Below are 12,645 nucleotides of genomic sequence, written 5' to 3'. Positions count from 1 at the left end.
TTGCTACAGACATGCTGGTGACACATTAGGGGGCTTAAAAAGGAGATAGTGAGGAGATGAATTATGATATAATTTGGGTCTAGAATCAAAAGAATTTAGTATAGATAGATTGAATAGGATTAAAAATACATTTCTGGTAGAAAGATGAGGTACCATATCCCATCTTGACTGGAATTTATAGAGAGATGACATTTGATATTTTCATTTTTTTTTAACTGGGATAGAGACCTCAGAAAACATACTTCCCATTTTTTTTGTTTTATGTCCTTGTTTAGTATCCAGTTTGAATTAGATAAATCTGATGATAATAACAAGAAAAATACATTGACAATTATTTGTGGCAAATACTAGGTTTCCTCAACTCACCTTTAAACTCCAAGACATTCCCAAGATATGTTTTCTATAATATATGACTATTATATCTGCTTCTGTCATAATTTTGCTAGAACTCTTTACTCTAATTTGCCTGGTTTTCACATAGTACACAATAAGATTCATCACTGGAGGAACAAGTAAAAAAAACATTAGCATTGAAGAGAGGTGAGTTGGCAGGGGATAGAACTAAAGGTAGTTTGTGAAATCATACTTCTGTGCAAGTTCCAAGAGGTAGGACAAAATTGAGTTGTGAGATTCCTTTGCCTTCACAGTGTCATTCTAGAAATCATATATTCTACCCCACATCTTATCTAGGATGAAAAAGAAGGATTAATTTAAAAAATTGCACATTAATTGATTACATTTTACTCATATTTCACAGAAAAAATGAAATTAGATTAATATCTGAATCCAAAATATATTTCTAGTTTCTTTCTAGGAAAAACATGGTTGAAAGGAATTTTCTTCATTTATTATATAGATAGATATTAGTCTAAATTGACATCCACTTCTTACTATGTTAGTCCTATAAATATTGTATTCTACTGAAAAAGAACTAAAAAGAGGCTAAATTTCAACAACTGCATTATTTGGTCCTTGAACTTGAAATATTTTAAAGATTATTCAAATCATAGTATCAAAAATGGGACAAGATCAAATGCTCCAGAATATAATTTGGCAGCACTAAATTTAGACAGAAAAAAAAACATCAAATGGGCCCACATTTCCCCTGCTAGGTCAAAATTCTTGGTAAACAAAGGCAAGAGTACCTACTTTTTAGCAAAGACATGGCGCACTCGCTCTCGAATCTGTTTGGTCCTTACACCATAAATGATGGGGTTGAGTGAAGGTGGGATAACCAAATAGAGGTTGGCAACAAGAATGTGAATGTAGCGTGGTATGTTGTGTCCAAATCGGTGAGTGAGGAAGGAGAACACTGAGGGGATATAGAAAACACAGATGACCCCAACATGAGAGCCACACGTGCTGAGCGCTTTTAGCCGAGCATCCTGTGATGGGAGGCGGAAGACAGCTCGCAGAATGTAGATGTAAGAGATGCCAATAAGGACCACGTTCAGCAGAAAGAGAGAGACCATGAAAAGCCCATAGATGGCATTGATATGGATGTTTCCACAGGACAGTTTTGCAACGCCCATGTGTTCACAGTAGGAATGAGGTATTACACGAGCTTGACAGAAGGGCAGGCGGTAGATGAGATAGATTATGGGAAGTGTAAACAGAACTGGACGAAACACAATGAACACACTGATACCCACCAACACCCGGGATGTCAAGATGGTCGTATAGTGGAGTGGAGCACAGATGGCCACATAGCGGTCAAAGGCCATGGCCAGCAAGACCTCAGCCTCCATTCCAGTGAGGGCATGGATCAAAAACATCTGGGCCACACAAGTCCCAAAGTTAATCTCATGAGCATCAAACCAGAAGATACCCAGCATGCGGGGCACAGAGGTTGTGGAAAGGGCCAAATCGATAGTTGAAAGAAGGGCCAGGAAGTAGAACATGGGCTCCCTCTGAAGGCTCTGCTCCATCTTGATGACCAGCAGAATTGTGGCATTGCCCAGTAAGGCCACAAGGTAAACTGAGCAGAAAGGCAGGGAGATCCAGGCATGGACCCCTTCCAGACCCGGGATTCCAACGAGGAAGAATGTGTTTGGGTGAAAAATACTCCTGTTCTGGTATGTCATGCTGTCACTGGCCAAAGGAGGTGAAACTCTCCTCTTCTAGGGGAAAAATGAGAGAGATCAAGTCAAGGAGATCAGAAGAGAGATCAAGGTCTGAAGGGGATGTCATGTCACTTGCCGGCTCAGTGTTTCAGGATAGAGTTGATGTCAAGCTTAATACATAGTAAGAGTGCCAATGAAGGACATATAAGAGATACCTCACAGCCATTTGATAAGGCAAGTCGAGGTCATATTCAGAGTTTCCACCCTGCCTGAGGATTGAGTTCTAATCCCAAATATGGAGGCTTGCAGCAAGCTCAGTGAAGATTTCTAATAATTAGAGCTTATCATTCACTTTGAAGGAGAATGGATGTGATTCCACTCTGGGAAATATCACTCTGATGAGTGACATTGGCAACACCAAGACTACAGATGAGGTCAAGTTAATATACTACAGAGGCAGTCAAAAATGTCTTTAAGCAAAAAAAAAGAGTTTGAAAGAAAGAAAGAAAGAAAGAAAGAAAGAAAGAAATAGATAGATAATACCTTTAAAAATTCATAATGAAAATAAATTCTAGATCCAGGAGTCTAGGTACTTACAAAATTAAAATCTGAATTCTTGGGCGCCTGGGTGGCTCAGTGGGTTAAAGCCTCTGCCTTCGGCTCAGGTCATGATCCCAGGGTCCTGGGATGGAGCCCTGCATCGGGCTCTCTGCTCAGCAGGGAGCCTGCTTCCTCCTCTCTCTCTCTGCCTGCCTCTCTGCCAACTTGTAATCTCTGCCTGTCAAATAAATAAATAAATAAATAAATCTTTAAAAAAAAATCTGAATTCTTCTGACTGATCTGTAAAAACTCTGACCCTGGCCTAGCAGCCTCTTATACACACCAGATCAGATAATAAGGGCGACCCCTTGGGATGCCTGGCCAGGTATAGAAACAGGAACTCTTATGATTCACAGGTAGCACCAATTATCAGGTGGGAAAGGGGAAAGGAGGGTTGTCTAATGCCATATCACACCTGTTCACCCTCACAGCATATCCAGTACTCTCAGAGCACCTGTTATCTTCTCGGTGTTCATTTTACCACTGCTAGGGAGCCAACACTCAGATACTTCCCTTACCAATCCAAGACCCTGGGAAGAGAGGTGAGTTGGGTAAAAAGCCTCAAATGATTTTGGTACTAGAAAAGATATTTTTTGCACCTTTCTGGGACAATCATGTTTTAATAGAGAAGAATCTAGTTCTGCAATGATCTGAAGGGTATGGAGAAAGACACTTAAGTAATGCCTTCAAAATAATACAGAATGCATCAAACCACTCAGAATGAGGTAAAGGAACTTGCCCTGGAATGTACGGTTCAGCAGTTGTAATAAAAAATAAAGCAGAGATAGGAGCACCTGGGTGGCTCTGTTAAGCATCCGACTCTTGATTTCAGCTCAGTTCATGACTTCAGCATCAAGAGAATGAGTCTTGCAGTGGACTCCATGCTCAGCATGGAGTCTGCTTGAGGTCTCTTTCTCTTTCTACCTCTGCCCCTCTCCTGTTCACACATGCCCTCTCACGCTCAATAAATAAAGAAAATTTTTAAAAAGCAGAGATATTTATTTTTGTCTTTGTCATACTTTCACTTTATTGTTTTTATCTTTTTCAATATAGAAAACATATCAAGGTAAAAAAAAATAAACTATCATTTGTAAGTTCAGTCCAATGAAGAAAGAACAGTTCTTCAAAGTGCACAAACTCTTCTTTCTCTGTAAAAACATAAATACCTGGTCAAGTAAGAAACTATTGCCTAGAAGGGTGATGCTCAAGGTTAAGCTGGAGAGTCCCTGTTGTTTAATACAGAACAACACTAGGAGCCCACTCACGACAGCAGCTCTCCACTGGCCTCATCCCTTCCTACTGACATGGAAATTAATTTCATCTAATGCAACTGACAGGATGATATTAAGGGCATTGCATCTCCCAGAGACTTTTAAACATAATATAATCCCCATTTAAAGATAATCTCATCCCCATTTAAAGATACAATTTTGGTTTTTTTCCTGCCGGGTGCAGTTGGCCACTTGGTCCAGCTCTCAGGCTGCTCTGCCCATGGATGGATCTCTGCATTTCCCACCACACCTGTTCACCAGACACCAGCCGCTGAGTCACATTTTCCTTCCACAGGAATCGAGACTTCCCCACAGCATCGAGCAGGGCGGCCCTTATACCTCTCTCTGAGGACTTCATGCGGAGTGCCTTTATGTTAGGCTCCTAGCACCTAAGGGATATTCCTAAGAAAACATCCCATTTTAATCCCAGCTTTATGTGAAGCTCTGGGATTGAGTCCTTGGAGACTGCGCACAGACCTCCAGATTCTATTCCCCAGACCAAAAATCCCAAGGAACATAAAAGCAAACTGAAGGATATGGAAGCAAAAGTTGAAAAGTAGGGATAAAGCACATGGTTTTTGTCATCTATACTTTACACTTGTGAAAACAGACTGTCTCTCCGTGTGAATGTAGCTCTGTGGTCCAATTCAAGGGCTTGCTGACCTACATAGAGAAGAAACTGGCTTATTTATTTGTCCATTTTTTTCATTTATTTATTTATTTAATAGAACTAGGTAATTTAAGTTCAAATATTTGAACTAGTATAGAAGCCTTTTTTTTTCATTTTACTATTTCTTTTCACTAAGTTTTTTCCAACCTCTTCTCATAAAGCTGTTTTGAGTTTCCCCAAGTAGCACCCAGGGCAGAGATCCATGATCTTTTTTCCACATTGTTTTCTGTACATGAATTCCCTATCATAAGCATGATTTCAAATTTCAAAAGTCCTATTGATTAGTGCCAAAATTTCAATACTGGTATCAGAGTGCTGATTCAAGTTCTGGCTCTGCCACATTAGCTGCTTGACTTTGGATGACTTATGTATCATTTCTGTGCCTGTTTCCTTTTCTATAAAATGGGGATCAAAATAATGTCTTTCTCACTGGGTACATTTGATACAAATTAGATCTCTCTGTGTGGAGGCCAAGAAAATTAAGGTCATTCCACCTCAAGTTTAGCTGATGTGGGAAACAGAGGCAGAAGAAAATCATTAAAATTCCTTACCTACTGAAAAGCACTTGAAACAGACAGAGTGGCTCTCCTCTGGGGACTCAACTGCCCTCACCTTGAGGTTTTGCTAAGGACAATCCTAGCCTGACCGACCACTTCTCCAACAGATCCAACCATGATCCTGTAAGTCTCCTTTAACAATTCCTTTAGGAAACTTTATCTCTAAACCTCCAAGATAGTGTCGAGAATCATTCCCAAGCATATGGTCCACTGATATACATCTAAAGAGTCTCACGAGAAGATTTTTATTACTGGTAATAAATAACCTTTCTCCCAACAATAGTTAGCCCCTCAAGGTCCTGGAGACCTTGCTTCCAAAATTCCTTAGAGACTTACACCATCCCTAATCCCCTTTGTCCTCACCCACCCCCGAGTCCACCCCTCCCCTGCCTTTAAAAACTCTGACTATAATCTGGTTCGGGGTCCAAGTCCCTACTTTGCTGTGTCAGGTATACTTGGGCCCAAGCTTAAGCTTGTCAAATAAACCATCGTGTGATTGCATCGGTGCTTGGCTCCTTGGTGGTCTCTCAGGCATGAAAACTCAGGCATAACTTCTGAAGCATTTAGGTCAGTGTCATATACAAAGTACTGGTCAGTCATAATTTGTTTCTTCTTCATCTTCTAAATTTCAGCTCACAAGAACAGATGCATAGATATTGTTCATGCAGAGAAAGTTTAGGAATCACCAATCACTGCCAACTCTGTAGCCATTTTTCTTCTGAAATCTCTAATAACATTAAATATTTTCTTTTCAGGGGCATCTGGGTGGCTCAGTCAGTTATGCACTGCCTAAGACTGAGGTCCTGATCCTAGGGTCCTGAGATCAAGCAATCAGTTTCCCTGCTGAGCCTGCTTCTCCTTCCCTCTCTGCCCCTCCCCACAATGGGCTCAGGCTTTCTTTCTCTTTCTCAAATAAATAAATAAAATCTTAAAAAAAAAATTTTTTTCAGGGTGCTTGGGTGGCTCAGTGGGTTAAAGCCTCTGCCTTTAGCTCAGGTCATGATCTCAGGGTCCTGGGTTGGAGCCCCACATTGGGCTCTCTGCTCAGTAGGGAGCCTGCTTCCCCCCTCTCTCTGCCTGCCTCTGTGCCCACTTGCGACATCTGTCTGTGAAATAAATAAAATCTTTAAAAAAATTTTCTTTTCAAATATTAGAATCAATCTTGCAGGGGCACCTGGATGGCTCAGTGGGTTAAGCCACTGGCTTTGACTCAGGTCTTGATCTCAGGATCCTGGGATAGAACCCCGCATTGGGCTCTCTGCTCAGCGGGGAGTCTGCTTCCCCCTCTCTCTCTGCCTGCCTCTCTGCCTACTTGTGATCTCTCTCTCTGTGTCAAATAAATTAATAAATAAAATCTTTAAAAAAAATCTTGCAAAAATCAAGTGGATTTTATTAGAATGTGATCTTTTTGGATTGAAGAAATTATATCCCTTTATCATGCAGCTGAAGTTTCTGGGAACCTTCCTAAAATGGCATTTAGGCTTATGAAATAAAACACTGACTACAACGTATGAGAAGGAATATCTTTCTCTCATTTGACCATTACCAATCTTCTCCATCATTCTCTACAAACATTCAAGCTACTTCCTGCAAACTTATAGTTTTTTTAACCTGTACATATACAGTGAAATATTCTCTTGGATCCAATAAGGTCTTTGTACAAAATCGAAATCAATTTTAAGACATTTTCTTAATGGTACATTTCTTCCTTCTTGAGTATGAGGTAGGACACATCGAATCTTGAGAGATGCTGAGAGATATCTTGGATCCATGAAGGCAGCTAATTTTAGGAGCAAAGTGAGACACAGAATCTCATCAGCAAATATTAAAACAAACTTAGTCCCAACTGATGCAGTTTATTTATTCAAATAACTGTTATATTAAACAAGACCAACATCTGTTTGTTGTAAAAACCAATAAATTCTTTTTAATGACTAAGACAGTTTGGATTATCTTTTCAGAAACTTAAAATGTGAAATATCTCAACAGATACAGATTTAATTCTCCTCCTCCTCCTCCTCTTCTGCCACTGCCTTTTTCTTCTTCCTGTTTTCTTCCCTGAAAGACCTCCTTCTGAGTGGCCTCAGCTCTTTAGCTCTAGTCTGATCTGTTTGCTTTTCATGTGCCTAGCTGGGAATTCCCTATTCTACTCTCCTGTTTGGAATCCCCTTTTTTCTTAACTCATGTCTTCCCATTTCACAGACAGCTCCTTACTTTTTGTGGAACACATCCTTATATTAAGTTCCAAAAACAAAATGAATGGGAGGTAGAATTTCAACATCTCTGTATGCGTGAAATATTATTTTGCCCTCAACTCTGATTGATATTTTGGGTTTAGTCATTACTGGTTAAACTGTGTCCCTTCTGCCATAAATTTATATGTTGACATACTAATACCCAGTACCTTAGAATATGACCTTATTCAGGAATAGGGTCATTACACATGTAATAATTTAAGTCAAAATTAGATCATACTAGAGTAGGGTGGGCCCCTGATTTAACCTGACTGGTATTCTTATTAAAACAAAAAAGCTCTGTAAGAAAACACAAGTACATCAGGAAGGCGCCATGTAATCTAGGCCTGAGGCCTGGAATAGACACTTTTTCTGAGTTCTGAGGAAGAAACAGCACTGCAGATCCCTCCCTCTCAGACTTACAGCCTCAGGAATTGGGAAACAAGAAATGTCTGTTGTTTAAGCCACCCAGCCTGTGGCACTTTGTTGCCACAACCCTAGTGAACTAATACAGTTATATTGGTTGAAGATGATTTTATAAGCATGATTACATTTATCATCTATCCTCCATGTGGAATTCAAGGGTTCTGATACCACTGTAATTCCTTTTCTTGCAGGTAAGCTCTTTTGATTTTTCTTTCCTATTTGAAATATATAGTATCATCTTCTTAAATTTCTGAAAATTCATCCTCATTTACTAAGTGAATTGGACCTTTCTAAGGTACAGATCTATGACAGTAAAAGTTGGAAATTAGTTTTAATTTAGTATCTCCCTTTTTATTCCCCTTTCTCTTTATAACTCTTCTTTGTTGACAAATGGTTTTCTGGATTGATTGTCTATGTATATTTTTCATTATTTCATATTTTAGTCATGATTTCCCTCCTTCCTAATATTATGAGATATTTTGTTAAACATTTTTTCCTATGCTTGTACTGATTTTTATAAAAATATGTGTGGCTATTTAAGAAGCACTCCAAGATTTAAAAACTTTTTGTCCTATCTGAGCCCTGAGTTCTGAATCAAATGGAGGGATTTTTTTTTTTTTTTTAATGTCAAACAAATGAATACAAAGAGCTTCAACTTTATCATTGGCAAGCTGTCAGTTGAGAATCTTGTTTAAATGTGTTCTACAGTGAAATTCCTGACACAGATCCATTGAATTAGGTGGGCCTACTGGTCCCATCATGGTCTGAGAACAGGCCTTTATAGGACTAGAACATGCCATCTATTCCTATAAAATATATTAGGAGGCATAATGTATGCTTCTTCCAGGCTGTTGGTTTCCAAAAGAAAAGACACAAAAAAAATTGTGCTCACTGTTTTGTACTTCTCTAAATATATATTTTACCTTTATTCCTGTGTGTCATAAAGTTAAAAGGAAATGGCTTTAACCCCTTCAAGACTTTTCTTCAGGCTTTGTTAGGAAAGACCAAATATAGCTTTTGGTCCACAGGAACTGGTATGGTAATTGGGTGAGATAATGGGGTCATTACTAAAGGTAACACCCTTCCATGTACATAGCCAAATATTCTGTTCATTACAAGGTTTCTTCACACTGCCTGTAAGCATAGGAACTCCTCTCAGTCATATATGAGACCTGAGATATGACTGGTCTCAGGTCTTATCTCTGCTCCCTCTGCTCCTTTCTGGTGGCTCTTTCCTTGCCATGGTAATTTCTTCACAGACATACACTGACCAGTGCACAACTGAAGGCTTCTGAGGAATGTCCTGAGGTCATGTATTTGTCTACACACAGCTCTCTCTCCTCTCTGGTATTCTACATTGTCATTCAGGGAGACCATCAGACTCAGTTTGGGTTCTCTGCCCCTATCTGTGACTTGATAAATTTCCAGTAAGTAAGTAAGATCAGGTCAGTGTTTGGGCTCATGTTATTTTCCCCTTCTTTTAGAGATCATTTCCTTTGTTTCCTTTTTATCCAGTTTTGAGAACTATTATTTTATAAACTTTCTGACTGTTACTTAGTTGTTGAAGGTGAGGGAATAAATCTGATCCCTGCTACTCCATCATAACAATAAACAGAAATGAAATGTTTGTCTTGTATTTAATGTTTGATTGCTTAATTGTTTTTGCCCAAGTTATAACCTGATTGTGTGGGTAAACGTTCTCCGAAACCATCTACATTCCAGATTTAGTGATATCCTCTTGATCTCAGTGTGGTGAGTGAACTCCTGCTTAATTTTCCCACTGACTATATGTTGACTTTGGGTGAGCAATCATGACTTAGGTGCTTATCTCAACACCAGCAGGTGATTATGATTTCTAATAGCTGTAAAAGGGCTAAATGAAGAGGATACACAGGTAAGTATAAAAGGATAAGGTTAAAAGTCAGTTATAGGGATGATATTTGACTGGGTTTGGTAGGGTCTTCAAAATTTCAGGACCACTACAGGACAAGCCTGCTTGCTTGCTTGCTTTCTTTCTTTCTTTCTTTCTTTCTTTCTTTCTTTCTTTCTTCTTTTTTAAAAGATTTTATTTATTTATTTGACAGACAGAGATCACAAGTAGGCAGAGAGGCAAGCAGAGAGAGAGAGAGAGAGAAGGAAGCAGGCTCCCTGCTAAGCAGAAAGCCTGACATGGGGGTTGAGCCCAGGACCCTGGGATCATGATCCTAGCCAAAGACAGAGGCTTTAACCCACTGAGCCACCCAGGTTCCCCCAAGACAAGACTACTTTCTTGAAATAAATTTTTCCACAACAGTTGGGCACTGGGGTTTTGTGTGTGGATCACAGACTACCAAAGATAACCTTATCTGGGTCTTTGAATTATTAAGAGATCTAAGTTGTATTATTATTTTTGAAAACAATACAGTATGTCATTAAAAAGATTATTTTGTTATATTAAAATCCTCATAATGTATGAGGACACAAAGATGTTCACATAATGCAGAGACATCATCAGAACAATGACAAAATTTCAAATTTACAAACAAGAAACTTAGAACTGAAAGAGATTCAAGGAATTCTCCAAAAAATCACCTATCTAGAAAGCTGCACCCTTAAGAATCTGATGGAGAAAATTTTCCTCCAGACCAATGCCATATGTTTTCTAAAGACTCGGACTTTGCCTAAATATGTGGAAAACTCCAAGACGAATCTGCTTGGTCCTGACACCAAGCAGATGTCAGATGTCAGATATAGATGTTGGGATTGAGTACTGGTGGAAAAAGCAGGTAAACGTCTGACATGAGAATGTGGACTATGGGAGGCAGGTGTTTCCCAAAGTGATAGTCCATGCATACCCCTATTAGAGGTACAAAGAAGATAAGCACCACACATACATGGGAAAAATAAGTGTTGAGTGCCTTTAGTCGCTCTTCACGAGATGCAATGCCTAGTACAGCATGGAGAATTAGGACATAGGAGAGGAGGATGAGGACTGAGTCTGTTCCCAGTGTGATAATGACCACACACAACCCATAGATGTTGTTGACACTGGCATCAGAGCAGGATAATTTCAGAATATCCTGATGCAGGCAAAAGGGGTGGCTGAGGATATTAGTGTGGCAATAATGATAACACCTTAGTAATATGGGGGTGGGCATCACGACTCCTGCACTTCGTAGCAAGCAACCCAAACCAGTCTTACCAATCATATCATTGGTGAGGATGCTTGAGTAGTGCAGTGGATGACATATAGCCATGAATCGGTCAAAGGCCATGGCCAGCAGCACTGAAGATTCCAGGAACGTGAAGGTGTGGATGAAGAAGAGCTGAGTAAAACAGGCTCCTACTTTGATTTCCTGGGCTTCCCACCATAACATGGCCAATATTGTGGGGAGTGTAGACATGGACATGCCCAGGTCAGTTATTGCCAGGATGGACAGCAGATAATACATGGGCTGGTGGAGTGAAGACTCATTCCAGATAACAGAGAGGATGGTGATGTTGCCTAGAAAGGCCTCCAGGTATGCAAGACAAAATGGAATTGAGAGCCAAGCATGAACAGACTTCAGCCCATGGAAGCCCTCTAAGAGAAAGGTGGGTTCCATAGTACCACTGTTATTCCAGACCACCATGGTGGTGCTTCAGAAGCGCTTTGGGTGTGACAGATGCTGAGAAAGTCACAGACTATTCAGACTGGTTAGCAAATTCTACTATATTCATGTAAAATCAATTGTTAGTGTTCTTCAAATGACTTACACAAATAAAAGTAGGAAGAAAGACATCTGAGGCAGCTGAATCATCAGGTCAGGAACAGCTTGTAAAATATTCAGTATGGTCGCATCTGTATACAGGGACCTGTGATCTTTGCTAGGATGCTCTCAGGTATACGTCACAGCCTTGAAAAATTAAACTACATGCGAAATAGAGAAACGTAAACCTTTAGATAAGTTGTGTACATTAACACAACAAAATTTAAGTGAAAATAATAAAGCTGCATTGATCTTCTTCAAATTAGCCTATAGATCAATTCTCATTCTTATTTACGTTTTTGAGAGTACACTTATAGCCTTAATCTCATCGTTTTAACACATTTTTCTGTTTTTCTAAAAATTAACATGCATGTTCTGTGAAAATGCAAAATGATGAGAAAGGAAAGGTCCTGATGTATAATTTTAATATGTTTTTTAATTTATTTTTATTTTCAGCATAACAGTATTCATTATAATACCCACCACCTGGTACCGACCTCCCACCCCCCACCCCTTCAAAACGCTCAGATTGTTTTTCAGAGTCCATAGTCTCTCATGGTTCACCTACCCTTCCAATTTCCCTCAAATCCCTTCTCCACTCTAACTCCCCATGGCCTCCTTGGTATTTGTTATGCTCCACAAATAAGTGAAACCATATGATAATTGACTCTCTCTGCTTGACCGATTTCACTCAGCACAATCTCTTCCAGTCCCGTCCTTGTTGTTACAAAAGTTGGGTATTCGTCCTTTCTGATGGAGGCATAGTACTCCATAGTGTATATGGACCACATCTTCCTTATCCATTCATCTGTTGAAGGGCATCTTGGTTCTTTCCACAGTTTGGCAACCGTGGCCATTGCTGCTATAAACATTGGGGTACAGATGGCCCTTCTTTTCACCCCATCTGTATCTTTGGATGAATACCCAATAGTGCAATTGCAGGGTCATAGGGAAGTTCTATTTTTAATTTCTTGAGGAATCTCCACACTGTTCTTCAAAGAGGCTGCACCAACTTGCATTCCCACCAACAGTGGAAGAGGGTTCCCCTTTCTCCACATCCTCTCCAACACATGTTGCTTCCTGTGCTAATTTTGGC

At 39.7% G+C, this 12,645-nt stretch overlaps 2 protein-coding genes across 2 annotated transcripts; both read right to left on the bottom strand.

Annotated features, from left to right (window-relative positions):
- Nucleotides 1-1,145: 1,145 nt before the first annotated feature.
- On the bottom strand, nucleotides 1,146-2,084 carry LOC132011698 (olfactory receptor 52J3-like). The gene has a single exon (XM_059390706.1). The coding sequence runs from the start codon at nucleotides 2,082-2,084 to the stop codon at nucleotides 1,146-1,148; it is 939 nt and encodes a 312-aa protein (XP_059246689.1).
- Nucleotides 2,085-10,544: 8,460 nt separating this feature from the next.
- On the bottom strand, nucleotides 10,545-11,432 carry LOC132016240 (olfactory receptor 51L1-like). The gene has a single exon (XM_059397499.1). The coding sequence runs from the start codon at nucleotides 11,430-11,432 to the stop codon at nucleotides 10,545-10,547; it is 888 nt and encodes a 295-aa protein (XP_059253482.1).
- Nucleotides 11,433-12,645: the final 1,213 nt, after the last annotated feature.

The sequence above is a fragment of the Mustela nigripes genome, chromosome 1, assembly GCF_022355385.1.
Source record: "Mustela nigripes isolate SB6536 chromosome 1, MUSNIG.SB6536, whole genome shotgun sequence".
Classification (NCBI taxonomy): domain Eukaryota; kingdom Metazoa; phylum Chordata; class Mammalia; order Carnivora; family Mustelidae; genus Mustela; species Mustela nigripes.
This window is presented reverse-complemented; position numbering and strand designations above follow the sequence as displayed.

Excerpts from the sequence above, each read along its gene's own strand:
- LOC132011698 (XM_059390706.1), bottom strand. The coding sequence starts at position 2,084 with ATGACATACCAGAACAGGAGTATTTTTCACCCAAACACATTCTTCCTC.
- LOC132016240 (XM_059397499.1), bottom strand. The coding sequence starts at position 11,432 with ATGGTGGTCTGGAATAACAGTGGTACTATGGAACCCACCTTTCTCTTA.